Raw genomic sequence first — 26776 nt, 5'->3', positions numbered from 1 at the left:
AACAAACTTAACGATAGAGGGCATCTAACGAATGACAACATAAGAAATAATATGAGACTCATGTCAATTTCAACATTTTCGAACCTCCAAAAATGCCCTAAAAAAAAGCAATGTAATACATGAATTCGATTCGATACCATTTAATGTCCTTAAAGGGGAAGTCAAGTCAAAAATGTTTTTTTTTTTTTACAATAATAGGTTTTATCCGCCGCCACTAGTCCAAATACAATATTCGGAATATTGCATTTGTGTAATATGAATTAAGCAGCAAAAATCCGCCAGTTTTTATCCATTTCAGGAGACGGCCATTTTGCCGCTGGCTGCCACCTGAAAACGACATCACAGTTGTTCAGGCCTCAGATAACGGCCAATCACGACATAACAATTTTTGGAGTTTTGTCATTTGACGTTCGCGAGGTATGAGGAAGAACTAATATTAGCACAAGTCCACCACAGTTTATCACATTATTTATTGGAAAATCATTTCTAATAACTCACAGCCTTTCCCTCTCTTCTGAATAATTTTTGCAACAACAACAGAATGCATCACCATGTCATGGGCAAGATAAACACGGCAAAGATTTCCCTCCTTTCAAATAAAAGTTCATTTTTTTCGTGCTACCTTGAAATCCTCCACAGCGGCGCTGCTGCATCATCACAGTCACGGTAAACATCTCGCTCTATTTACTTTAAAGGGTTGCATCACACACATGGACTGCAAACACTTGCGCCCGCGCCCACACACACACGCACTCACACACAGTCAAATACTTGATACAAACAACCTTTCGCCCAACTGTTTGGTCCACAGTCACTTAACAGTATTGAGGTCTATGCATGTCACATTCTTCAAATCAGAGCCCCGTCATGCCTGAAAATCCGTCGCTCTGGTTGAAACAAAAATCACATGAAGGTTGCAAACAAACGAAACATCTGCCGCTCATGTCACTCGGACGCATGGTTGCGCCAATGAGACACCAAAGTAAAGAGAAACAACGCGATCAGTTGCGCAAGAGAACGACGGGATAAAGAACACTTCTGGAGCATAGTCGATCTTTTGGCCCATAAATGAATCCTGTATGGAAAACGATGCAGGAGAGTCAAAAAAGACAAAAACAAACGGACGTGAAGTTGCAGTCGTTAAGACAAACGATACCAGTAGGGGGGGAATTTAAGGACTTCTGCAGTGACTGGACTTTACGATGTGTGATTGTTTTTTTTTTAGAGAATTCTGCTGCAGACCTCTATCGCCAGCTTCATTTCCTCCAAGCCTGAGGAATGACGAGCAGAGCATATGCACGTGGACGCGACAACACAAATGGAATCGGCGTCAAAGAATACGCAACAAGAAGGAAGAAAGCATTTGCGTGGCGTCCGTACGCTGCAGCAAGCCCGCCCGACTTCATATTATTCTCACAGCACACTCACTCAGGTATGTCATGTCAAAATGCAACATGAGTGTGTTTGACCTGCAGACTGCCATTAAAGGGGTTCCTATGTTTCGAAAGGGTCTTTGAGGAGGTCGCTGGTCCGTCCACGGAGGAAGTGCGGGGAAGCTACGAAGCGGGCCGCGCTTTCGTGGAGGCACTCCGCGTCAAACAGGGATCCCCATGCGCAGCTTCTTCTTCTTAACCGTCTTCAGACCGCTGAGGCGGCGGACGTCGTCCTCGTCCGACTCGTCCATTTCATCGTCCGCTGAGAAAAGGATCTTGAAAATGAAAGAGAGTGAAAGAAGATTTAATGATGGGATGCAAGGTCAGGTTGACATCAGGAATTGCAAGTTCATGTGGTCACATTCTGAATCGAAATCAACATATTGAGGGTGAAAAAAATGGATGCGTGTGACTTGGTCGAATTGAGAACTAATATATATTTTGTAAACTGTAAAAACTGCTTATTTTATTGTGTCCAAAAATAAACAAAAAGAGACCTAAATCTTCATTACGACAAACTCAAAGAATTTGTGATCTTCTGTTTTTTTTTCCCATCGAAGCAATTCCTGTTTTGTCAGAAGGTTAAAAAAAGAGAGCATGTTCAGGATGGCCGAGTGGTCTAAGGCGCCGCGTTCAGGACCCAGTCTCCCCAGGAGGCCTGGGTTCGAATCTCGAATTTCCCCATTGTGGGACTAATAAAGGGCAAATTATTGTTTTAATAATAATAATAATTATTATTATTATTATTATTATTAAAACAAAAGACGTAGTAAAAAAAAAACAAAAAAAAAACTTCGAGCCAGCCAGGAGTCGAACCCAGAATGTTCTGATCCGAAAGCATGTTCAGGAAAACAAAAGACGTAGTAAAAAAAAAAAAAAAAATCTTCGAGCCAGCCAGGAGTCAAACCTAGAATCTTCTGATCCGAAAGCATGTTCAGGAAAACAAAAGACGTAGTAAAAAAAAAAAAAAACTTCGAGCCAGCCAGGAGTCGAACCTAGAATCTTCTGATCCGTAGTCAGACGCGTTATCCATTGCGCCACTGGCCCTGTGTTGCTGCTCTGCTCCAGAGTGCAAATTATAGAGTTCGCCCCTCCCCCCCTCCTGCCTGCAGCACCCCATTGAGGCGCACTGCAAACAGATCCTCGCCTTTGTGTGCACTTCTTTGAGCGCTCACGCGGTCACACACACAGCTCAAGACTAGCACATACATTTGGGATTCCTCAGTTTTAGACGGCCAACTTTGGACGGTTGATGATTGATGGTTGTGAGTCAACGCAAACACACACACACACACGGCCACGCCGACAGATGGTGCAAAGAGCGATGAAGCAACCAGAAAGAAGCAATCATCGGATTCAAAGCTACATTTTCTGCAGTTGTTCAAGTTCAGGCGGTTAAGCGCCATCAACGGAGTTCCAAACCCGAATGACACGGCGGTCGTGTGGGTCAGAACATTGTGGACAAACAAAGTCCATTTGAGAAACAACCATTCCACCCAATTTCTTCAGCTGATCACAAAAAAATACAGCATGACAAGGATAACGCCTCACAGATGGTGTTACTCGCTTTCTCCGCCCAATTCCCCGATGTAGAAACATTTACGGGGTTAGCGGTGCGTCACGCTGCCGCGGCCGCTCACAGTCTGAAGTGAGCAGAGGTGGGCAGCGGGGAAATGCGCCTGCCTAGCCGCTGACGACCGACTCTCCGGCAGCCGTGAAAATGTGCGCATCGCTCGGATGGAACGTGAAAGGCGAACCAAAATAATAAAATACAGAAACATCTCAGAATAGGCTGGAGTGCAGTCTCCGGAAAACTCGTGACCGGCGCATTATTATTTACGTCAAAACAAAAGTTATGAAACACGTCGCCGACGTGTCCAGCACATGAGGGACACTCACCTCCGACTCCGAGTCGTCGTGGGACAGAGCTCGTCTGTAGCGCACTTTGCCATTCCCCCGCGCGTCCTCTTCCCTCTCCTCCACCTTCGCTTTGGTTCTGTGCTTCTTCATGAGGAAATTATCCACCACCCAAAACATGAGGGCCTGCGAACAACGGGGGGGAAGTCTCACCAAGTGCTTTTTCTACATTCCATACCACAAACAAATTTTATTTATTTATTATTGGTTTATTTTTGGTTACAAAACAAATGTGAGGAGCTGAAAAATAAGCGTGCACAGACACAAGAAGACGAAGCGCCACACTTACATTCACGAAGAACGGAACGATGAGCATGACGATGGCCAGCTCCAAGTCGGGATTTTCGATCGGGTTGAGGAGCGCCAGCTGCAAGTCACATTTTGCACATATGCTTGTATAGCAAACATACAGGAAATATACACAATATTTATTGCAGGGGTGTCCAAGTCACAAAATCAGCGATGGCCGCCCTCAGCGGGCCGAATGCAAACTACGATCGACCCACTTTCTTTAACCGTACATGTCGAGGGAATGCGTCAGTTCACATTTAAATTGCCCGCAGCGATATTAACGACTGAATTCCTGGGTTGTTCCTTGGGCCGGTGCTACACCGTTTCCCTTTTCATGAAAGCCAGTCCAGTGGTTGCGTAATTCTGCAAATAAACATACAGAGGTGTGACTACATAACCTCAGGGCAGGGGCATAAGAAAAAAACGTCTGTGGGTGTGTGTGTGTGTGTGTGTGTGATGATGACGACTCAAAGCGCACATGAACGGGGCCCTAGAAAAAAAGTAGTTTCAATTAGGTAGCGCCCAGTCAAGGCTTCCAAGTCAGAGTTTTTATAATGCGAGCTCAACCCTGCTCCTGGGTGGAGGTCATAAAAATTTGAAGATGAAAAGTGTGATTGAATAAAGTGAGCTGCGCAAGTACACACACACCGTTAGTTCAGCGACATATTCAGAATTTATTACGAGATGATCGATGTGAATATTAAATTGGGAGTAAGTGAAATTTTCTAGCCACGATCGAGTATTCATGCTTTATTTTTTTCATTCAGGGAAGCTCAGAATTGTCTTACATTAATTGAGAGTTTTTTGTGAAATATTTATAATGGCAGGCTTTTACAAGCCATCAACAGTTCTGGTAGAATTCAATTTAATCATGCATTTTAAACTGAAAAAAAAAAAATAAAAGATGAAAATTAGACAGACCAATACGTTTTTTTATCATGGCCGATCCCAACATCGATTAATAGCAATCAAGGGGGCCAATAAATTTGGAACCAATATTTATTCTCAGTAAAAAGGAAAATATTGGCATATAAATTAAAAAAAACATTAAAACTCTTCACTTTATTGAACACTTTTTTCAGATTTGATAGATAGATGAAAATTGAAACAATACCTCGTAAAAGTTTTCTAAAGTAAGTTAGAAATTTCCAAAATGACAAAAATTTCACACATTTGTTTTGATTTAAAACAAAAACGAAAAATGCAGACTGTTCCCAGGGTCATTATAACCTCTTATAAAGTTAAATGAACATTTGAATGGATATGTTTATTGAAGTTAACACAGTTTTAAATAAATTTATCAACAGCTGTCAGATTTATAAAAAAGCTCAATGCCAATATTCAGCACCGATAATTGGCCCGGCCGATAATCAGTCTAACCGACATGAACATTAACATACCATGTATAAACACAAACTTGCGTTTAACGTTTCAATTATTTCATGTAACAAATACTGACCTTCTTCCATTGGGGAATGAGCAGGACGAGCATGATGAGGACTTTCTCAAACATCATGATGAGGATGTAGAGAATACACTGACCCAACCATGCAGTGCACTGTATAGGCTCTCCTAAACACCGCAGAAGGACATAAAATAAAATAAATAAATACACAATAAGGTAGAGTAATCCATCATATGTGCAGTCTACTTCTGCATTCGGCCAAACGGGCAAAAGCACTCGCCCAGTTGAACGGCGAAGGTTAAACATCAACAATGTCTTTTTTTTTTTTTTTTAATACAAACCACAAAGATATCAACAGCCGACGTGTATAAACAAATGACACACATGTATTTAACATTAATCCAAAGATACAAACCAAAAAGTTTAATTTTGCTACATTAGAAAGAAAATGCTTTTCATTTTCAATTTTCAGTTCAACAATCCTGATAGAAAAAACCAAATATGTCGTCATTCTTGTCACTGTCATTTGTGACACATACATTATGGGTCCACAGAGTATTTCCGAGAGCTCAAATTTCAAGTTCAACATATTTATGATTGGACCGACTGAGTATTTCATAAAGTTGTATGACATGCCATGTGCTTTTGCAACACGGGAGAAACTAACCAGCATCGGCGTGCTTATTGCTGCCCTCCTTTGGACGTTAGCGGTATTACAAGAATATGCCGCGTTACACACACAAACCCACGCACACACGCCTCACCGTATTCTCCAAAGCGGAGAGATTCCCATTGCCTCCACTCGACAACCGCACTGACAGCTCGTACGCCGGCGTAGATGAACAACATGCCCAGCGAGGCATCCAATAGGAAGTTAATGAGGTATCTAGGGAACAAAAATGAGTTCCAATGTGCCCCCGAGCTAGGATGACGTTTAGCGTCCACTTCATGAACACAAACGTTACACAACGCAACGTCGCATCTCACCAAAAAAAAAAAGAAAAGGATGACTCACAGCGAGCAGGGATCCTCCTCAGTAAGGTCTGAAAGGTAAACATTTGCAAAGTGGATGAAGAGCATCCCAATAGCCTGTTTGGAAGTATCCAGGAACCTGCAAAAAAAAAAAAAAAAAGTTAGAATATACGTCAATATTACGGATTCCACTTGAGTTCTCAATTGATGATGGCGGCAGAATTATTCTAGTCGACAATTTACCAAATTCTCCAGGGTCTCCTTTCATGTTTGGGCTCCCGGAAGCGTTTCACTGTGCAGAAAGGAGACAGGAAGCCATTAGTGTGATGATGCAATGGATCACACATTCATCCATACCACGTATCCTCATTAGGGCTCCGAGTGTGCTGGACTCGCTCCCGGATGACTTTGGGTAAGAAGCGGGGCATACCCTGGACTGGTCGCCAGCCAATTGCAGAGCACACATTTAGAGAAACAACTATTCGCGCGCACATTGACACCCAAGGACAATTTGAAGCAGGGATAGTCAAATACAAGCAATATTTTTTTAATTCTTTAAGTCTAAGGTTCATTTAAAGTATCAAGATGATTCAGTTTATGCTTCCACAATGTAGACCATGCTTCTCTCGTGCACTGTTTTTAAAAGGAATGAGAGGAGGCACTTGCACTGCCCCGGAAACAAGTCGCGTTCAACTGTGTTCACTCCCACAACGGCGCAAACGAACATTTCTAATCACACTTATTAAGAGTCTTCAATCAACTTAACATGCATGTTTCTTTTTCTATATTCCATATTCTTATTGGTGTCCAGGAGCCTATGACAACTGGTTTTGGGTGAGAGGTGCAGTACACCAACTGGATACTAGCCAATTGCTGGCATTGGACTGTAAAAGTGCAAAATGGACATTTGACGTGTTTTTGCGACTTTGGGAGTGAGCAGACAGCAATTTATTTTATTTATTTATTTTGGGGGGTTTCTTTTGCATATCTTAATACCTTTGGTGAACAGCGTATCGAGTTAAAGTATTTTATAAAGAACACCTGCCTTTAATTAATCCCAGCGTGTCATGCAGTCAAACTGGTTTTATGCAACAGGGGCGCGCAACAGACAGCAGGGCGATGTCCAACAAAAATAAAGAATTTGCTGTTCACAATCGTGCTCTGTTTTTCTATAAAAATCCCAAATGTTTTTTTTGTTTCATGTGGGCAAGTTATACTGCAAGCAGTGACGTTATTTCATGTTGTGAGCAAGAAGTGTGACTTCACACTGAACACACCCAGCAAACGAATCTGAGTCCCTTCACATTGACTCACTAAATCGTCGGCTCACACTGTTGCTTGGAGGGGGGAAAAAAAAGAAAAAAAAAAATCATACTTGAAAGATTCCTCAGTGCCGTCGCTACAAGAGGCTGCACTGTGACGGGACACACTCATTAAGTCACACAGCTGGCAGTGCCGTGCCAGACACTGACCCAATGGAAGCACCGCTCTGTTGAGCACAGTTTGCCCTCCCAGTCTCAACGCTCTGATATATTGTCGAGGGCAACTCTTTTATTGTGAGGGGTTTCAAATCTAGCCAATGCAAAAATGAACTTGAGTTCCATTTAAATGCAAAAGGTGTGACATCGAGTTGTAATTCGACCGTAAATGACATACTGTTAATTAATTAAAAATGACATCGATTAATTAAAAACCTCTTTGAAGACGGGCCCATCGATGGGTCAAGAGGGAAAAACTAGTTCACTCAGATTTTGAAGAGGGAAGCTTCAGGACACAAATTGAGGAAAACTTAAGACCTTTTCTGTTCCCAAAAATGTATTTTGTCCCGATCTTGTAACTGATGCCGTACTGTTTTCGCGGTTTGTGATGACTGCACAGTCTCGGATGGTGTCAATACGCACGAGTGAAGGAGCTGTCTGAAAAAGTCTTCCTTTCTCAGTAAACAGAGAGACAACAACAGCAAAATATTGTTGCATATCTGGACGGTTAAGAGATTTATGATAACGGCAAGTAAATTCCATCGCACTAAAATTGGACACCCAAAGTTGCATTTCAAGTACGGCAACTGGTCACGATTATCCTCATCATCTGCACAACTGTCAGAATATTGTAAATACCGCACCACGGATCACTTTATGTCTGCTCTTATGACTCTCCAAATTGTTGCACAGCTATCATTTAGTGGTACTACTACTACTGCAGTGAAAGACGAGTGATGGTTCTGGACAGTGCAATTCCAGTCCAATACAAGGCCATACTCACACATGAGGATGCTGAAAGCCATCATAGCGAGGAGTCCTTGAAGAAAGATCCCAAATGTATCCATCAGAGCGCCATTCTCACATCCTCTGGTGTCAGTTGCAGGGCTCGGGCCCGAGGACGTGTTGCTGAGGGGCACTGCAGAAAGTCCTGCCACGTCCCCCGGCTTGGACAGCGTGTGCATCCCACTATCAGCCATGGTTCGAAAAACGTGGACCAGACGCAAGAGGGGGGAGTGGGGGGGGGGACACCTCGGATGGATTCTCCTCACTCACAGGCCGTGGACAGCTCTGTCCTCCGGCAGATGTTGGTCAGCTAATCGATAGAGAAAGCAGCACAGCCTTGTGGGAGAGATGTTGACCTCTCATGCTTATTCTCCCTCTTCACGCATGTAGGAAATGTCTCGAAAGTCAAAGGTGGGAAGGGAACATTTGAATAAAAGTCGTTCTGTGACATTAATATCAACTTAAAAAATGTTCGGCGTGTGGCAATCTGTTGACTTGAGTCAGAAAGTCGACCAAGTCACCGAGTTGATTTGGATGTGGCAAACATGGTTCTGTTTCGACAAAAAGCTCATTTATCAAAACTGCGACGGGAACTAAGCGAAAACACCGCAAAGAGACAAATCGAGTGATGCTGCTGTGCTAGCTTCACTACTTAGCTTCGAAGCTAACTATCCAGCATTGCTCAGCTGCAATAACAAACCACATTTCTGGCTGAAGAGGTCGAAAGGATTCGGGCGTGCACTCCGTTGTTTAAACGCCGACAAAAACGCTCGTCCTGTGGCTTCTAAAAAGGTGACCGAGATGAGAAATTGCAGGTCATGACTCGTTTGCATCCCGCAGCTTCCTTACACAGCTCCCTTTGCCCACTCATGTTGACAGGCGGACGAGTCACGTGATCATCCGAAATGTACTCTGGGAAATGAAGTGCGAAAAAAAAACGGTCAACGGCGATATCAAATGAGCTGTTTTTTTTATTATTGGATTGTTTTCATTAAATAATTATGTTCAAACAGGGAATAAAAAAACATTGCATGGTATTCATTGTAACAATTGACGAATGAGAGAACATAGGAATCTGCAGCTTTTTTGTTGTAGTTGCAAAAACACAAACAATTCATTACAGTTAATAACACTACAAGAACAAGTTAAATGAAGAACTTTTCTTTACAAAGCATTCCGTTGCTTTAAATCTGTTGGTTTATCTGCTGTTTGCTTTGAGTTCATTCAAAAATACTGTATGTTATCATTTGGCTCGAACGATCACAGGGGTAGTGCTCCCAATAAACTAAGTTTAATTGAAAGAGTTGAAGCTAATTAGTGCAAATATAGTGAATATTTAGAGCATTTCCACATTGCTTATTTGGATTATTTATCTAAATCGTTTTTCTTTTAATTACCCTGTTGCACTAAATATATTTGTGTACAGTATATACAACCATGCGGTCACATCACATCAGTATTACTATACGGCTGAACATGAACACGAACACGACTGGGATAGAGTCCAGCACGCCCGTGACCCTCATGAGGAGAAGTGGCTCAGATAATAGATGGATAGTATCGAAGCTTGCTTGAAGGCTTTGAGATATTTCGTCCCTTCACTGTGACAGGAAGCGGTTCAAGTATCAAAGGGTTTCACTTCTGAGGTTTGACTTTTTCAATGTAAGCAGAATTGCTGTTTTCCAGCGCTTCTGTCCAGATATGACAGCAACTTTCTTAACATTTCAACTGCAATGGTGAATGTGAGCGTACCAGATTAGAGGCAAGAGACTTTCTGCCTTGACACTACAATATCAAATATTTACAAGCACGTAGGAAGAAATATTCACATGAAAAAAAGAAGGTGTGCGGGGGATTTGGAGCACTTAGAAGACCAATAAATTAAAAAGCCTTTTTCTGAAACTTCAAATGAAAACGTTCAATCAATCTTTTTTTTTTTCTTCGAAACACACCCAATTGAATAAAGGCTTTTAAACTTATGCAAAGGCTTTAATTTCAATCCTTACCTCAAAAAAGCCTACTGTGTGTTTCATTTACCCTCTGCAGCTGTCTTTTGTATTTTTATTTCTTTTTAAACACCCAGAAATCTCACCGTGGGTGTTTTCTCTTCTCTTGTTGTCCGACACAACATGGTCATGTGCAGGTGTTAACAAGAGATCCAGTGTAAGCAAGGTCAAAATGGGACACGGGAGTGTTTTTTTTTTTTTTAAGTATGAATAAATAGTCCCTTTTTTGTTAATTGTCCTTCAGCTACGTGGCAAACTGTTGATAAAACGCCAGTTTGACCCTCTCAATATGATGGCACAGCTTGATGGCCGGTCCCAGCTTCAGGTCCATACACTCCTGCACAGTTGGCAAATTGAGCAGCAGAAGAGCCTGTCCGTCGATCTCCTACGAGAACAAGTTTGACCGTTGTTACAACACATTGGAGTTACCCCGAAGAACTTGTGAGCGCACGCGTCTCTGTCTTTCGCTTACTTGATCCATGAAAATACGCGCAAGAGGTGCACAGTCAGTCGTCCTGATGAAACGAACCACGTCGGTCACGCTCCACTCGAGCGGGCTGGTGTCCAAGCACAACTTCTGAGGAGATTCTGTCTTTGACGTCTGCAAAATAAGATTAGAAGAGTATTATTTCTGCAAGAATTTTTAATATATAAGGTAAAAAGGTATGCTTTGTTCACGGAGGATGAAATTTATTTGCCATTCACTCCATCATCAAGCTATTATGATTGGGTTTACGGTACTTGGATTACCAGAACATTATTTTTTATATTGATCTAAAAATTTTTTTCCTACCTTTGGCGACGGAGGGTGGTTCTCATCGTCAGAGAACGAAGGTGAGCGGGGTTTACGGCGCCGCCGCGTGGGCCTGGGTGTCGCAGGCGGGGACGGGGACGGTGTGGGGGGCTGAGACTTTTCGACCGATTGTTCGGAATCATCTTGAAGATCATCTTGCGGTTCTGATCCAGAGTCCTCGCTTAGGGAGTCATCTTCGTCAAGATCTTCTTCTTCGCCACTTCCCTGAAAGCCACAGAAATTCAATGAAGGCGGGGCACATGCGTTCAAATGATCAGATAATTTATTATTATTGTTAAGCTGCTCTAGACCGAAAGATGAGAGGAAAGGTCTGGACGGTAGCGATTAATACCAGGCGGCAGGAAAAAGAAAAGAAGAAAAAAAAAATAAGTTACCTGCGGCGAGCCAGCGGGTGTGTTATCTACAGACGTTGATGAGCGTCTCTTTTTATGGACAAAGAGCTGTTTCCTTCGCTTCCTCCTCCTCCCTCGTCTTTTCACTCCAGCCTCGAGGTTTGTGTGGCCTCCAGGCGGGCGGCCCACACGTTTGCTCTTCTTCTTCCCGTAGTAATACGCCGCTGGAAAGACGAGAGACGATTGCTGCATGCTTGCCTGACTTTTAATCGTCATCATTTAGATTTGAGCACTGTTTGAAAAGTTAAATGAACGTGCGGAACAAACGCAAATGACATGAATGTAATGAGACCATTAGCTCTAAATGGAAAAAAAAAAAAAAAGATTTCAGCCGAACCTCGAAGGTTGAACATAATCAAGCGCGATGTTCAACTATACTAAACGTCGAGGGCGAATCCGCTTACTGTATTTGGTCTTGGTGAGGACTGAGCAATTTTCCGAGCAGTGCTCCAGAACCATGCGAGGTCCAAAGAGGTTAGGACAGCACTCTAACTTGATGCAGGTCTTCCTGCAGAAGTCTGCCACACGATCTGCTGTGCGGACGATTTCCACCGTGGCACGGTAGCTCTTTCCTTTGTATCTGAAACGCAAAGAGAAGCACGTTTACTTCCGCTTGTTCTTTTTTTTAGGACATTCGCAGCCGAGCGTGTAGGTTCTATTCGCCCAGCTGTGAACGCTTGTACTCTCCCTGCAAGTCGTGCGAGAGGAGCTGTAAATGAAATGGCGTTTTCCTCTCACTTGGCCTTGAGAGTCTCTCCATTGCCTTGCCAGCGACTCTCCTGATCCAGTTGCAACTCCCTCAGCACGCGGCTCGGCTTGTACGCGGAGTTGATCAGAAGAGTCAAAACCTGCGCAAAGAGTAAAAAAAACGTGTATCAAGGAAGCACATAGTTGTCGATTGAATAACGACAATACAATAAAGTGAATACGTGTTGTCAGCTACAAATTCCCCCTGATTTAGATTTACTGTATTTTTCGGACTGTGTGCCGCTATTTTTTTTTTCTCGAGATTTTGAACCATGCGGCTAATACAACGATGTGGCTTTTCAGTGGATTTTTCTTTCACCAGTAGGGGGCGCGCTATAGTTCAGAAAATACACTAAATAAATCTCGATTTTTTTTTTTTCTCCTGCGTCTATTCTGTTTTAATGAGCAAAGTTGTTGCCGTGTTACAAGGCACTGTTTTAACAATCTGTACCTCAATGTGCATTCACAGTGCAAGTAATAAATATGATATACGATGGTTTCTGTGTCTTTCAAATTCCTCAAGATGCTATAGTGAGTTTTTTTTTTTTGTTAGCTGTAAGCTATATTAAAAAAAAATCTAAAAGGTTAAACTATGAAATATTCCGCACTGTGTAGTTCATAAAAAACATGCATGAGTTTCATTTTTGTTTTAATTGAAGTCATTCAAATTTGACACAATATTCTGTACTGCAGATCTGGATTTAGGTTTAATAGGTGAACCATTTCTAACATGTGAATATTATTTTATTTCAAGTAAATAAAGAGGAACCGTACGACGATTCAACGCTAATGAAAAATAAATAAATAATTACCTCTTTGATCACAAGGACACAGTTTCCAGGGCCGATGAACTGAGGCAGCTCCGCTATGCGTCCCTTATTAAGGTACGGTCCGGAGAAACAGCGATGGTTAAAGTAGATCTTGGGACAGCAATATTTCCCATTTCCCTGTCCTGCCATGTGGGTAAAAACACAACATACAAATGATTAGTTCAGGCAACACGCAGGGAAAACATTTTGAGCTTTGTCAATGAAAGATTTGACTGACCAGCCTCTGGCTGATTTGCCATCTGCTGCTTAACAGTGTCAGGTGATGACAACTTTGGCGGAGCTCTGCTGCAAAATGAGTCCAACAAGACAGTTGATTCAGCACGACAAATTGAAGCATTCGACTCATATTTATATTTATACTCACTGTTTCTCAGGCTGCACCACAGCAATCTTCCTCTCATTTTCTACTGAAAGACAAGTTGACGTTTTTTGTGGTGATAGAAATCAAGATAGAAAATAAAAAGATTAAACAGGAAGCCAACTTGAATTTTATTTTTTTTTTAACAAGAATATGTTCTCTGCAGTAACACTATTTGAAACACAACATTTTGATGACTATAGCATTTGTGGGAAATGAGATAAGCAGCAAAATCTCGAGGGGCGGCCATTTTGCCATTTTCTGATATTAAATATTATTATAATATTATTATAAGATATTAAAAAAGTAAATTAAAAAAACCCACATTGCTTGTAATAGGACATATCTAAATCCAAATCACCATACAATTTGCACAAAATAAATAAACAAAATAAATTTGCTGATTAATTTTGCAGAAAATAACACTTTAAGCATATCTGTACATTGGATTGCGAAGAGATGCCTGCCTACCTGTGAGCTTGATGGGGTGCACTAGTGGATAACCGTTTGTCTCACACCAGCTGACAGGAAAGATGTCCAGAGAGTCCACATGAACTGTCAACTCAGGCATTGGATGTTTTAGACCTGATCAACGGGAACAAAGACATTAGGACTTCCCTTAAAGAACAATGTGCAGTTTCCTGTAATAAATTCTTTTAATATGTCACCATCCAATTTTCTCCTCCATAAGAGGTCAGTGACAAGGTTCAGCTTATAGCTTCATCCTTTAACGTTGCGCAACACGACACGTGTTAATGCAGACCACTAAAAAGCAATTACAGCCAAGACTCTTTCTTTCGGTCCTCACTCTCACCTTCCAGGCTGAGCCAAATATATTGGCCTTTCACCCTGCTGACGGTTGCCACGTGAATATTCTCTGGTGACAGCGGGTTGACGGCCTCCAGTTTCATGGACTCTTTAAAGCTATGTTCACACGTTTCCTGGTCGTGTAGAAAGAAACAAAAAAAAAGCAGTACATGGCATATATATTTCCTGTCTGGTATTTACAATATATCGACAATAAAAGTTGTTATTACATGCAAAGCAATCAGATAAAATGAAAGAAAAAAAACTGCCATTAAAATTTTAACTGATGGGATATTAATTACACTGGCGGTTTGATTTGAATTTTTTTGAAAGTACCACATCAAAAAAAAGAAATAAATAAAAATGTTCCAAGTAACTATGGACTTTTAAGATTTCTCTTTTTTTTTTGGAGTCTTCCGTTCCAGCCGATATACCATGCATGTATATTTCGACTTACAAATTCTGATTTATTCCGCAAATATAGTTGCAAATAAGGTTGCAACCAGGTAAAAAAAGAAATGAATCATTTTTTGGGCTCCATCTCATTCAGTCATCACGTAACAGCAGTGTGATAGGAGCAGCTCGCGATAAACTCCACATTTGATGATCACTTCCAGATGTTAAAGGTGATTCTGACTTACAGTGGGGAAGCAGTGCTGAGGAGCTGCTTCGGCCTCAAACTGTTTTAGGTAATCTGCCCAGTCAAAGTCTGGACCTTGATATCCTATACACACCACAAAGTAAACATAAAAAAAAGGACAAATGATGGATTGGTCAGAAGCAACGGAACAGCGAGTGATCTAATCAGGTTAGTGTTTGTGATTATCAGGGACAACAAGTCACAAAACAAACCCGGTGGCGGGCTGAGAGGCAGTCCATTTTTAAGACTCCATTGAGCAGGAAAAATCCCCGGACTGTCTCTGTGGCACAGGAAGGAGCGCCCGGGGCCTTCGGACTCTTCAACACCGCAAAGGTCATCCATTGTCACCAGGAAGTAGTGCTCATTGAACACCTAGAGATGGCCGAAACATGAAAAAAGTTTTCGGTTCATCTCATTTTGGCGGAAGTCGGTGACAAGGTAAACATTGAACAAAGCCAACAAAGATGATTAAGTGCAAACATTAGAAATGAAACTCATTTGGCAGTAAAGTGTGTTACCTTGGCGATAGTGGCCGGCCTGATCGAGATGGGTGCAGCGGGGTCGACGGCTTCCAATTTCATCCCTTCTTTGAAACAATGAGCCGCAATCACAGGCTGGTCCTAAGTCAACCAAACAAGTGCATATTTAGAGACTCTTTTTTTGTTTTGTTAGGAGAAAGAAATTTCATTTTATTCTCCTGATAAAACATAACTACCAAGTGTACTCTAAATGTCATTGGAATTAAAATGTTTTCCATTTTCAAAAATTTCTAAGAACAGATTCACATTTTTGTAGAGTAAAGGTTGTAATGTTAGCATTTTTTTCAAGATGAAGTCCCAATAGTATGATTTTTAAAGTCAAAGTTTAAAAAGGGGAGAAAGTCATTTTTTCAACAGATGAATTTCAAAAATACAACTTTATTCTTGTAATATTACAACTTTTATTCTTGGATTAAAAAGGCACCTTTCTTCTCTAAAATAATTGATTATTGTCTTGTTCTAAAAAAAAAAAAAAGGCCTTCATAATCCGCTGGCCCCCATTTGAAGCTATGCACTTTTTTCTTTTTAATAGTAACACATCATTTATTGCAAATTATTTTCATAAACTTTGGCTCAGGAACCCAGATCCAAATTTGAGAGCATTTGCTTTAGAGATTAATCATAATTCTTTCTTAGACCTAACATGTGGAAAAGCAATAACACGTTGATGCCGTCAGCACCTTATTGAGCTCTGCAGTCAGCGCTTCATCTTGAGGAAGTTCCGTGATCCTCTGTCTCACCTCCTCCCATTCTTCTTCTGTTCGCAGGGCCGACAGTTCTGAGAAACAAATCCGTATCGGTATTAACAAGTCAACCAAGTCAATAAAACGCAATTTGAGCACCAAATCTGCATTTGAAATCTATTTGGCCTTAAGCAACAACGATAAGAGCTCAAGTTGGACGAGGTGTATCACAGTTTGAGAAAACAGCCCGCGGAGCATTTTGTAGCTTCATTATTAACAAATGGGATTCTCCTGAATACTCAAACACAGAAAACGGGTTGTTCAGTACAGAACAGGTGGAATAATATTCACAAATACTAAAAGGGTTGATTCAAATAAGTTTATTTTTAGTTATTATAAATAATATGTCAAATAATTTGAGTTTCCATTGGCCCAACCAACCACATCAAGACACACATTTTGTTCATGAGCCATTGCGATTTAAATGGTGCTCATGTGATATGAGGTATATATAATATAAATTATATGAATTATTTTCATCTCAACTGACTTTATTGTCGGATTGGATGATGATTGCCAACGCCACCAAAATACAACAATTCAATCAATAGCGTGTTGTTTTTTTGTTTTTTTTAAATGAGAAATTTTACTCAATTTCACAATTCTCATTTTTTTATTTGTATTTTCAGAGTGGCTGAAACTCATCAAAAGGCGATTAAATTTTTTTCATTTAGTTTAGTTTTGGGAAAACCTGAAACCCCCCCCCCCGCCTTTTGTTTGTGGAAAAACAGTCTAAATGCCTGATTCTTTCAGCATTCCAACAATTCCGCTTTGGTAGATCTATAACATATTAACATATTGAATTTGCTTGAATATCGATGAATCTAAATCTTGAGCTAGGACCGAGACACTTACCAGAAGGGGGCCTGAGGGCACAGCCATGCTCTTGAGCCCAGCCGGGCGGGTGGAGGCGTGGGTGGAGGTAAAAGAGCCAAAGGGTCGCAGGCGTGTCCGGGAGGCCCTCTGTGCCGACCAGCCGCAATTTCAGCCTCCCTCCGACATTCTCCTCTACCTCAGCGGCCCAGGCCAGCCCCGGGTCAACACTGTCCTGCAGCTCCACATAGCAGCCGGCACTCAGCAGCTCCATTGGGTCTCGACCACGCTGAGGCTGAGGAAAGCAGGGAAGGGGTTAAGTGAGGAGACGAGAACGTGCGCACACAAACACAAATGAGCACACGGCGAGACAAGGTGAGGAATTCACACTGGGAGGGAAATGTGTAGCATGACTAAATAGCAGAAGGGAAGCAAGGCCACTGGAAAATCAAAATATTTCAGTTCTTATTTTCCACAACATACATTTGTTTTTGATTTTGAATGTTGAAGGCGCAGCAAAGTGAGGTCGAGGTTTGCGCGTCGGCGTCACAGTTGAGACGTGCCAGGTTCTCATTGGTGGTTTTTTGCCAGCTCTTTTCTTTTCTCGTCGTGTCGACTGAGAATTTACATCAGCAAGAATACTGTAATACTCGCGCCATCAAATTAGACATTTTTTCCCCTCAATGCAATTAAAAGTACAGTACTTCTTCCTTATTAATTAATTTCTTACTCATTATATTGTTAGTTAATTTTAACAATAAAAAAAAAATATATATATGTATATTTCTTTTTTTTAAATAAAAAAATGGTTAATTAATTCTAATTGAATTAATTATGCAACATATTCAAGTCAATATATTTATAGCACACTTTAAAAATAATTGCAGCTGGAACAGAGGTGTGTGCCTAATGTTGAACATAAAACAACACATAATTAAAATAATAATAATAAAATCAGAGTTTCTCATTAAAATACATAAGAGCACCTTTTATATAGCTGAGATTTTACAATTAATACGATAGAATAATAAATTTGACTGAATTATCATTCCTATTTATAATGAAAATAATATATTTTACTCGTACCAATCGTCAAGCACATCTATCCATTTTAAAACTCAAATGTGGCGCAATAACAATAACAATATGAAACGAAGGTGACAAAATTAAGTGCATCAACGTGCCAATAACGTGTGCTCAAAGTGCATCTGAGGGTAAAAACTGTCACCTTTTATTTTTCCAACTACTTTGCCACGTAATAATACGGCACTATAATTTGAAGCGTTTCTCAGCAAGTCGGGAAAACGTTGCGGCAGAATACACTTGGCACAGATGCGCGCACGTGAGACAAATGCGGCTCACGCGCGTTGAAGGGCAGCCGCTGCGTTTTGCTCGCCTTACCAATTCGAGCAGGTTGGCAGGCGCGCCGCACTCCTCAGCCAGGGCCTTCTCAAGTAAAGCCTCCCAGTCCTGGTGCCGCTCACGCACACCTGCGGTGGATCACGTACACAAAAAAAAAAAAAAAAAATGCTTTAGAACCCAACTGGCTCGCTCTCGCCAGGACTAAAATCAAAGATTCACCCGCATCAGAGTTCACTTGGCTTGGTGGTATGACGTGGATTCTACAATACGTGTGCTGAAGCTAAAGGGTGTGGCCTATAATGAGCGACGTCAGGAACAGGGTGAGTTAGTTGCTGAAAGTGCGGAGAGTTTTTTTTTTCTTTCTCCTCTTACATGAGCAGTGGCGAAGCTGATACGCAACTCAAATTTTTGCACACAAAAAAAGAGAACTCATTCACAACCATTGACGGCTAAAGACGTCAAAGATCCATTTATTTGTTTTTTTACTGGGTTAATATTGGGAAAGTGGAATATGAGTTAAGCAGTAAAATCCACCCGTTTAAGTCCATTTCAGGGGGTCGGCCATTTTGTCACTTGCTGTCCACTGAAAATGACATCACAGTTGCGCAGATAACGACCAATCACGGCTCTGCTTCAGAAAAACGGGTGAACCCTAATTGGTCATTACCTGAGCCCTGAGCAACTGTGATGTCATTTTCAGTCAACAAAAAATGACAAAATGGCCGCCCCCTGACAATGAGACTCAGATTGACTGCTTTTAAATGAAGAAGGACAAAAAGATTCCAACTCGGCCTCACCGTCAGGGGCTCTCATGATCTTGTCATGCTGCCGGCTCCAGCCGAGTGGGTGCAGGTCGGCCGTCATGATGTCACACCAAAAGTCGGCGCTGCGGTTGTCCTGGTATCCTTCGTAGCGGAGCAGCAGCAGCTGGCCGCATGTTGTGATGATGCTGGCCACCCAATAAGGACTGTCAGCCTCGGAACGCACGCACACCTCCAGCTTCATGCCTGGAGTCAAGCCCGTTTGCAGACCCTGGTCCACCTGAAACCGGGACAAAATTATGGACACGTTCAATTTATTTCCTTTGGCTCGGTCTGTCAGGACATTAGCTTAGGGAGAAGACAAGCAGTTATGTACCAAATGTCGCTTGCTGGCGAGCTGCTCGTTTTGCTTCCTGAGCTCTGCCAAAGTGCCCCAAAGCAAGGCACTGAGCCCAAACTGAGGCAACCTCAGGGCACGACACTGTTTGCCTTCGTGCTGAGTATTAATGTATTTATGGAGCATGTGTAAGCAAAAACAGACATTTAGAATGTTACTGATTCGCCCTTAGACACAATAAAAGAAAAATTTGTTTGCGTGTTGTTTGACAGAATGTAACAAAGGTCGCTTGACTACATAATATGAACCGCACACAAAACATGCAAACTCCGATTTTTTTGGACGACTAGTACATTCCTGCACTCGTAACACTACTCAGCCATTCCGATGCCATGAACAAACTGGTAACCCTTCTTAATGGAAGACCTATCAGTATAGCGCTGCGTCTTTATTGAATAGACTGGTCTCTTAGTAACCAATTTCACAACAGAGGTAAAAATATATTGCCATGCCAACACAACTGACAGCATTTTGCTTTGGTGCAGCTCCTAAACACAAAGAAAGCCGCACACACGTTATTGTGATAAAACAAATAAATCCATGTCCATTTAATTGGGAAAATAACAGTCTTGGGGCCTGCGTTCACTTTGTATTACCAGAGCTTGCTTCGCGGAAGGGAGTGCAGAAAGTATTGAAGTGTGAGACGATGGAGCACAAAGTGCGTTTTCACCGCTACAAGGTTGGTTTTATGGCATGGTGGGAACTATTGACCATGTGATGTCAGCAGCTCAGCATGCAATTGGATAGTTTTTTTTGGCACAGTTATTTGACTTCTATACAATTTTAGAAGTATAGAACTGTGCAGCTTCCAATTATGAGTTATTATTAATTATTTTTTGGGTCCAATCAGATTTAATTTCCTCTGTGTTGCCAATATGTGTTGTTTCTTTTTTAGCTAGTCAGATTTCAGATTCACAAAAGAAGGCCAGCTAGCTTGTATTTTTCATCCACTGCTAGCTAGCTATCTAGCTAGCTAGCGAGATAGCTAGAGAGATAGCTAGCTAGCTAGAGAGATAGCTAGCTAGATAGATAGATAGCTAGAGAGATAGATCATTTTCATTTTTAAAAAATGTAACAATTTTCAATCTTTGAAAAATGTTCAACTTGAGTTTTAAGAGAAAGTGAGGGCTCACATGTTTAAAGGCGTGATGAGGCACAGACGCAGCGCCAGTCTCCTCCAAATAGTCATCCCAGTTGAAGTCGGATACATCCTGCGCACAGTCTCCATCTGGAACGCAAACACACATTTGTTTCCTTTTGTATCCCATTTAGTTTGTTTTTTTTATTCCGCTGCTTACAAAAGAAAAATTCTAAATCTTACCAGGCTCCAGCGACTCCTGGTTCATGCTGGTGTGATGTCTGAGATTAGGCGCTCTGGAAAAGAATAGGATTGTCATCCATCAAATGAATAAGGTTGGGCCCCCCCAAAAAAACAATCAAAAAAATAAATAAATTCAGATGCGATATGACGTCATCCTATTAATTCAAACCAGCAATACAATGTCACTTCAACAACTTTTCCATTTCGACAGGTTGTAAGGAAAAATAAAAAAGTTTTTTTAAGACATCTCCTATCAGTATCTAAAAATATCAAAATTCCAATCTGGGCCAAGCTCTACTTTCAAAAATGTTTTGAAAATCGTAAGCCCGAATGGGCCTTGAAATCTACATTTGAGAGGCTTGACGTTAATGTGGACACACGTCAAGCGTTGACACGTCAGCGTGACCTGCAGCATTGTGACGCCCACATGAAATCAAGTTAATTCAACTCGAGCTGCGGCGTGAATGAGGGGAGCGCTGGGCGGGACCACGGCGGCGAACGGGATGCTGGACTGTCACAGTAGCGCCATTCAGGCGGCCTGTCAACCTCGTCTTTGTCACACGGGACATCTCTATTAAAACCGGGGCCCACATCACACGCCACCCCCTCTCAGCCACCCCACTGCCACGGTGACCCCCGTGCTCCGCCAGGATCTGCGCCGCCTTTCACCCCTCGACCCCGCCCTCTGTCTTTCCACCCCCCCGCCGGCACATACATACACACCAGAGGATCTCATTGTCTCCGGGGTCACACTCTGCAACATTAAGAGTGGGAAAAAAGAGCAATGGAACAGAACTTAAGTTGACAGCTTCTATTCTTACAACTGGTACTGATCTCAATAATGGACGCAAAGATGCTTCCACACACATGCTACTACCATTTTCTTTGAAACTTTTTTTTTTTTTTAAATGCATGTAAACACCTAAAACTCACCACATTGTGAAGTTGTTTATTCGTCCGGATAGCAAATCACTGCGCCGTGTGTACACACTTGAATCGATGGGGCAAAATAAATTAATGCCGCAACTGCTAATAATTAAACTTCTACCAGTTAGCAAGTAGCAGCAAGCCACTTCCTTATTCAACCTGAACCACCAAACTCGCTTAAAAAAAAAAAAAAAGCATCCTCACCACTTAGCGAGTCGGAGGACGCATGGAAACTTGGACTTCAAAGTTAAGTGTGGAAAAGATGTCGCCTATGAATTCATTTGTTCACGTAAACATAACGGTAATGCTTTGTTGACTGTCTTTTCCCTAAAACTTATCTTTTTGTCATTTTTTTTTCAAGCATTCTTCATGCAGCCTTTTGTAGAGTAGCGCCACATTGGCTTGCACACACACACACACACACCCACACACACACACGCACACAGGAAGAAAAACAACTTCCCGTCTTTCATATAGAGTACAGTAAATGGTGTGCACGGAGCATAACTCGCAGCAGCCAACCAATCTCAATCCCTCTGCACCACCTGAGACTGACTGAGCATGAAAGCAAAACGGCCAAATCCATCCGCAAGCGCACACTTCTTTTTATTAATTTCTTTACCGCTTTATTTTTAACATCTCAGCCGCTAACCAAATCTTTGATTGTGCAAATTCTCATTGGCACGTGATGAATGAAGCAGTTCTGCAGCGTTCCAAAACCTCTGAGGTCTCCGAGCAGGAAGTGCGACATGACAAGCGGCACAATTACAGACCGCCGCAGCGTTTCTTGCAAATGAAATGAAAGAAACATCAGCATCGCATTTAATCAATGGTCGGACAACTCATGTTTTGTGAGCTATGATCCAAGATAAGCGTGCTACTTTTTATTTTTTTAACCAGTGAGTGATGTGTCACCAAATGTAGTACCTCATTTCGGACTCAAAATTCTTTAGCTGTCCATCACGTCCTTTGATTGACTATGAAATCACTATTTTGCACTTCCCATCACAGACAAATTGGGAGAGAAATAAAACATGCATCCGTTTCAGATGTATCCTGAAATTTGTGTTAAGTTGCGAGAGGCCAATGGAAATGATTGCGACCTTGCGGGTGCTATCAGTTTGCTAAACATGTTTAAGAAATAGCAAGCAGACTCCAGGAAATGTCAACAGCACAGAAAAGCTGAGTGCCTCAGATACGCATCATAAAGACATGAAAATTAAATTCTGACGTATAAATGATTAGTTTGTTGTGTCAAATCAAGAAAACATTCATAAGTCATGTTCTTGTTTGTCTCTTTATAAGCCTGGTCTCATTTGACTGCAGAGTGAATAAGGAAGCGTGTAAGGAAAAACAAAACAAAACAAAACTGTCCATTGAAAATATCTGAGAAGAGTTAACCACCTTCAGCGACTTTGTGAGTGAGGGCATCCTTGGTTGAAAACTCTTCAGTTGAAATGCCATCTGGCTATGTTATCAAAAGCGTGAAAAAAAAAATAAGCTAGATGTGATCTGGATATCCTCAACAATTTCCACTATCAGGCAGAAAATCTCTCTTCAAAGGATAAAAATAAAATCATATTTCTTAAAAGAACTCATCACAATCAACATAACCGGATTATTTATTATTTGCTGCCTCAGGAGACGTTACTTTGCGCAACATAGCCTTTAGCTAGCGAACGTCATAGCTAGCTAGCAATATGTTTTGGGAGGTTTGCTAAACTCATTTGAAACTGTGTTTTAAATTTTAAGATACTGTACATGAATTTTCAGAGGCTATTTTTAAGCAAGATTTGTTTTATTGTTCTCAACTTGTTAAAAAAATGGGTTAGAACCACTGCCAGAAATGACATAATGAGGTTGAAGCAATTTTTGAGTCGGCTACCACAAGGACACATTGTATATTGATAATGCTGTGAGGGAAAGTTTGTTCAAATGTCTGCTACCGTTCGGTAAAAAAAAAAAAAAGAAATCATATGAAAAAAATAGTAGTAGCATTTACAACTATAAATGGAATTAAATTATAAATGAATTATTGCGGTTTACATTGCTGCTGTGAAGAAATGTTTTTGAGAACCTTTTAAAATAGCGGATATCTTTAGTTTAGATTCATACTCAGAAACTCTGAACTGTGAGGCAGATGTGATAACCACTAGGTCAATTTTTAACTACCATGACTGCATGAGGTCAAATAATAATTGCTACAGCACGGTGAATGGGTGAGTCACATGAGCCAACACGACAAGGGGGAGCCAACAAAACATGGATGTTGCACTTCCAAAATCCCCCATAAGAGATAAATCCACCAGAAAACAATTTCTGACTACGGTAATATGACCTTTGACCTCATGGCCCATTCTGCTACCTTCACTGCACTTCTCATGAAACATGTTGAAATTGTGTAAGTCATTTTTGGGGGGCAAGTGACACAATTTGACATGTAAAACTGAATTTTCAGATTGGTTAATACCGATTATTACACCGATATTTGGAGCTGATATTCATTTGCAGTAAATGACAAAATATTAGCGTCAAAATTTGGGGAAAAAAATACCAACTTCAACTCTTAACTTGGTTGAAATGCCATTAAGCAAGTTTGTTATTATAACTAAATTTGTTACTTGTTGAAGGTTTTTCTTTTAATTTTAGACCCACAGAAAATAGACGGCTATGTTTTGAAATTCTATGAACAAAAAGTACAGGGAGCTTCCAGGATCAACAGCATCTTTTATAAAGGAAATTGATCAAGTAAACAAATAGATTAATAAAAAAGGTTTCCTGAAGTGAACTCAATTTCAGACAGATCTGAAATCTGCCTTCAGATTTTTTTAAAAGTCGATGCCAATATTCATCCAAATGCCGAATATCGGTCCAGCCGAAAATCGTTCCTATCCCTCGTCCAGACTTGAGAATATTTACCGCTGACAGGTTGAAATTTCAAGAATATACTTTATAAAACTAAATAATTTTAATTTAAACCCTTACATTTTTTTTCCTAGGGGTGCGCTCACTTTTGTTACCAGCCTTCAATTAGACCTTACGAGTTGTGAGTTGAGTTATTTTGAAGGGGAAAGTATATGCACATTGTTATACAAGGTGTACATTGACTATTTGTAGAGAACTGTCATTTGATGAGTTGTGCCATGAAAAATCTATGATGAAATACTTTAATTACAAAAAGATGAGGCTTTAAAAACTCGTTTGAAGATTTTCATTCTATGGTTTCGACGAAACTCATATCTACTGTATATGTGTTTGTGTTTAAATTTGTGTTCTAATTTACTGCTCATTTATATTACAGCATATGTAAAGTGCTTTGTTCCAGCTCCAGCTGTTGGAAAATGTCTTGTATTGTATTGTTTGTACTCACTTGTGAGAGATACTGTACATCTACATGCACTTTTATACACCATGATGAACAACTAAGTGTCACTTTATTTCACTCTTTTCCCCACTTCGCCTTTCGCGGATCAGTCAGATTTCACAATGGGGAAGTTGGAGGCCACAAGGCGATTACAAGTCAACAACGCAACCTGAACAGCATCCACCTATTTGCAAGCACCGGCATAACATATGGAAGAGCGCTGACAATATTTGCCCAACACCACATTTTATGTACTATGTAAACCAGTTCGAGATATTCAAGGGCAAATGTCCCTTTTAGGTGTCTTTGGGTGAGTGCACCGTTCCCCTTTTGCGCCGCCGTAACTTTCCCACTGATGCGTGCACAACGCATGGCCGCTCACGGACGTCTCCTACTTGGCTTCAGACTGTTGATTAAACATGTGCATGTATGTGCGACTGTTTATATGTGTGTACACACCGAGGACGCGTGGAACCAGCGAGTCAAGTTACTGCACGTCACGGGCTCCCAGCAATAAGAGCGAGCAGAGGCTGACGAGCAATAAGGAGGCGCTTTCCACGACCGAGCCGGACTCGTCTTTTTGAGAGGCAGGAAAAAAGACGAGTGGCACACCGCGGCGTAAAACACTGACAGTAAAATGTAACAAACAGTGCGTAGTACGTGAATATTTGGTCGCCGAATTCGTCTCTTACCGTTAAGTAGTTTTTCCAAGTCGCTTTTTTAGATGCCGATCCTCTCGCCGACTGCCTGCTCGCTAGCACTTATGTGAAGCTAGTGTGAGTCAAAGACACGTGTCCGGTTTATTACTGCCAAAATAAAAGTAAGGAACATGTTACACCGGACGACAAGCTAAAACGGAGATGTTTGGAATGATACTTCCGGTTATGGTCACGCGACGTTCTGCTAGCTTGATGCACTTCTGGTCCACGACCTCATTCCAATATGGCACAAACGGCTACTGCGCATGCGCACTCTCATATGCCTCTGAGCCCGGCTACATCACGCCGACTTCCATCTTCACACACAATAAAATTATCACATAACCACAATCCACGGCAACATCTGGAACACTTGCAAAAAGAAAAGAGAGCGAAACAAACATCAAATAAAAGAAAAAACAAGGCTTTTTATAATTTCTCATGTTTATAGAAGTATTCACATAAATCATGAGTGTGTTTAATCCCCAATGGAATTCCGGTAATGATTGAGGTTTAATAAATTAGCCAAATAATCGACCCACTTTGGATAACTAGAAAAGCACGTGTCATAAAAAAGCTTTTCGTTTCGTTTCGTAACGTGCAACCTAATCGTTTCTGTCATGGCGTGATCGCGAGTTTCTATTTCCAACACTATTTGACCAACTAGCCAAATGTTGCGCAAGAGAAAAGCTCAACGTGACAATCGATTGGAAATTAACCAAGAGAAGCTCGTTTTAAATGGCAAATGTTGCACTTGTGCTGCACAAAGATCTCAAGTCGGGGGTGGGGTGGGAGGAGGAGGGGAGAGAACAGGCGTGCGGGAGGGGAGAAACTGCTGGAAATGTGCACTGTCGCCGCTAATGCAACGCTCCAAGTTCCCCCGTTCTGCGTCACAATATTGACTTTCTTTGTTCACAATAAACATGAAATGCATATGTTGATGTGCGTTTGTTCACCGCGGAAACGGGTTTTGTC

At 41.4% G+C, this 26776-nt stretch overlaps 2 protein-coding genes and 1 non-coding gene across 6 annotated transcripts; all 3 read right to left on the bottom strand.

Moving 5' to 3' along the window:
- Nucleotides 1–1403: 1403 nt before the first annotated feature.
- On the bottom strand, nt 1404–9175 carry stimate (STIM activating enhance). The gene is made up of 8 exons (XM_088309762.1): nt 8281–9175; nt 6262–6310; nt 6062–6157; nt 5811–5932; nt 5101–5213; nt 3640–3717; nt 3333–3476; nt 1404–1708 (listed from the first exon to the last, which is right to left on the bottom strand). The coding sequence occupies exons 1-8, from the start codon at nt 8474–8476 to the stop codon at nt 1595–1597; spliced, it is 912 nt and encodes a 303-aa protein (XP_088165888.1). The 5' UTR covers nt 8477–9175; the 3' UTR covers nt 1404–1594.
- Nucleotides 2408–2480, bottom strand: trnar-acg (transfer RNA arginine (anticodon ACG)). The gene has a single exon. It is a non-coding gene; the product is annotated as a tRNA-Arg (tRNA).
- Nucleotides 9176–9274: 99 nt separating the features above from the next.
- On the bottom strand, nt 9275–25905 carry sfmbt1 (Scm like with four mbt domains 1). 4 transcript variants are annotated; one of them, XM_088308937.1, is made up of 21 exons: nt 25796–25905; nt 20813–20865; nt 20625–20719; nt 19131–19374; nt 18373–18461; nt 17014–17266; nt 16096–16193; nt 15395–15496; nt 15089–15248; nt 14878–14960; nt 14244–14370; nt 13901–14014; nt 13436–13478; nt 13289–13353; nt 13054–13193; nt 12233–12342; nt 11899–12074; nt 11477–11658; nt 11082–11306; nt 10761–10889; nt 9275–10673 (listed from the first exon to the last, which is right to left on the bottom strand). In XM_088308937.1, the coding sequence occupies exons 2-21, from the start codon at nt 20835–20837 to the stop codon at nt 10533–10535; spliced, it is 2601 nt and encodes an 866-aa protein (XP_088165063.1). In that variant the 5' UTR covers nt 20838–20865; nt 25796–25905; the 3' UTR covers nt 9275–10532. The 4 variants fall into 4 exon arrangements, with proteins under 4 accessions (XP_088165063.1, XP_088165064.1, XP_088165060.1 ...); XM_088308938.1 differs by having other exon boundaries at nt 13436–13475; XM_088308934.1 differs by having other exon boundaries at nt 13289–13356; nt 25796–25904.
- Nucleotides 25906–26776: the final 871 nt, after the last annotated feature.

This window comes from Idiotropiscis lumnitzeri, chromosome 11 (assembly GCF_059441095.1).
Source record: "Idiotropiscis lumnitzeri isolate Australia: NSW breed Sydney's pygmy pipehorse chromosome 11, RoL_Ilum_1.0, whole genome shotgun sequence".
In the NCBI taxonomy this organism is placed as follows: Eukaryota; Metazoa; Chordata; class Actinopteri; order Syngnathiformes; family Syngnathidae; genus Idiotropiscis; species Idiotropiscis lumnitzeri.
This window is presented reverse-complemented; position numbering and strand designations above follow the sequence as displayed.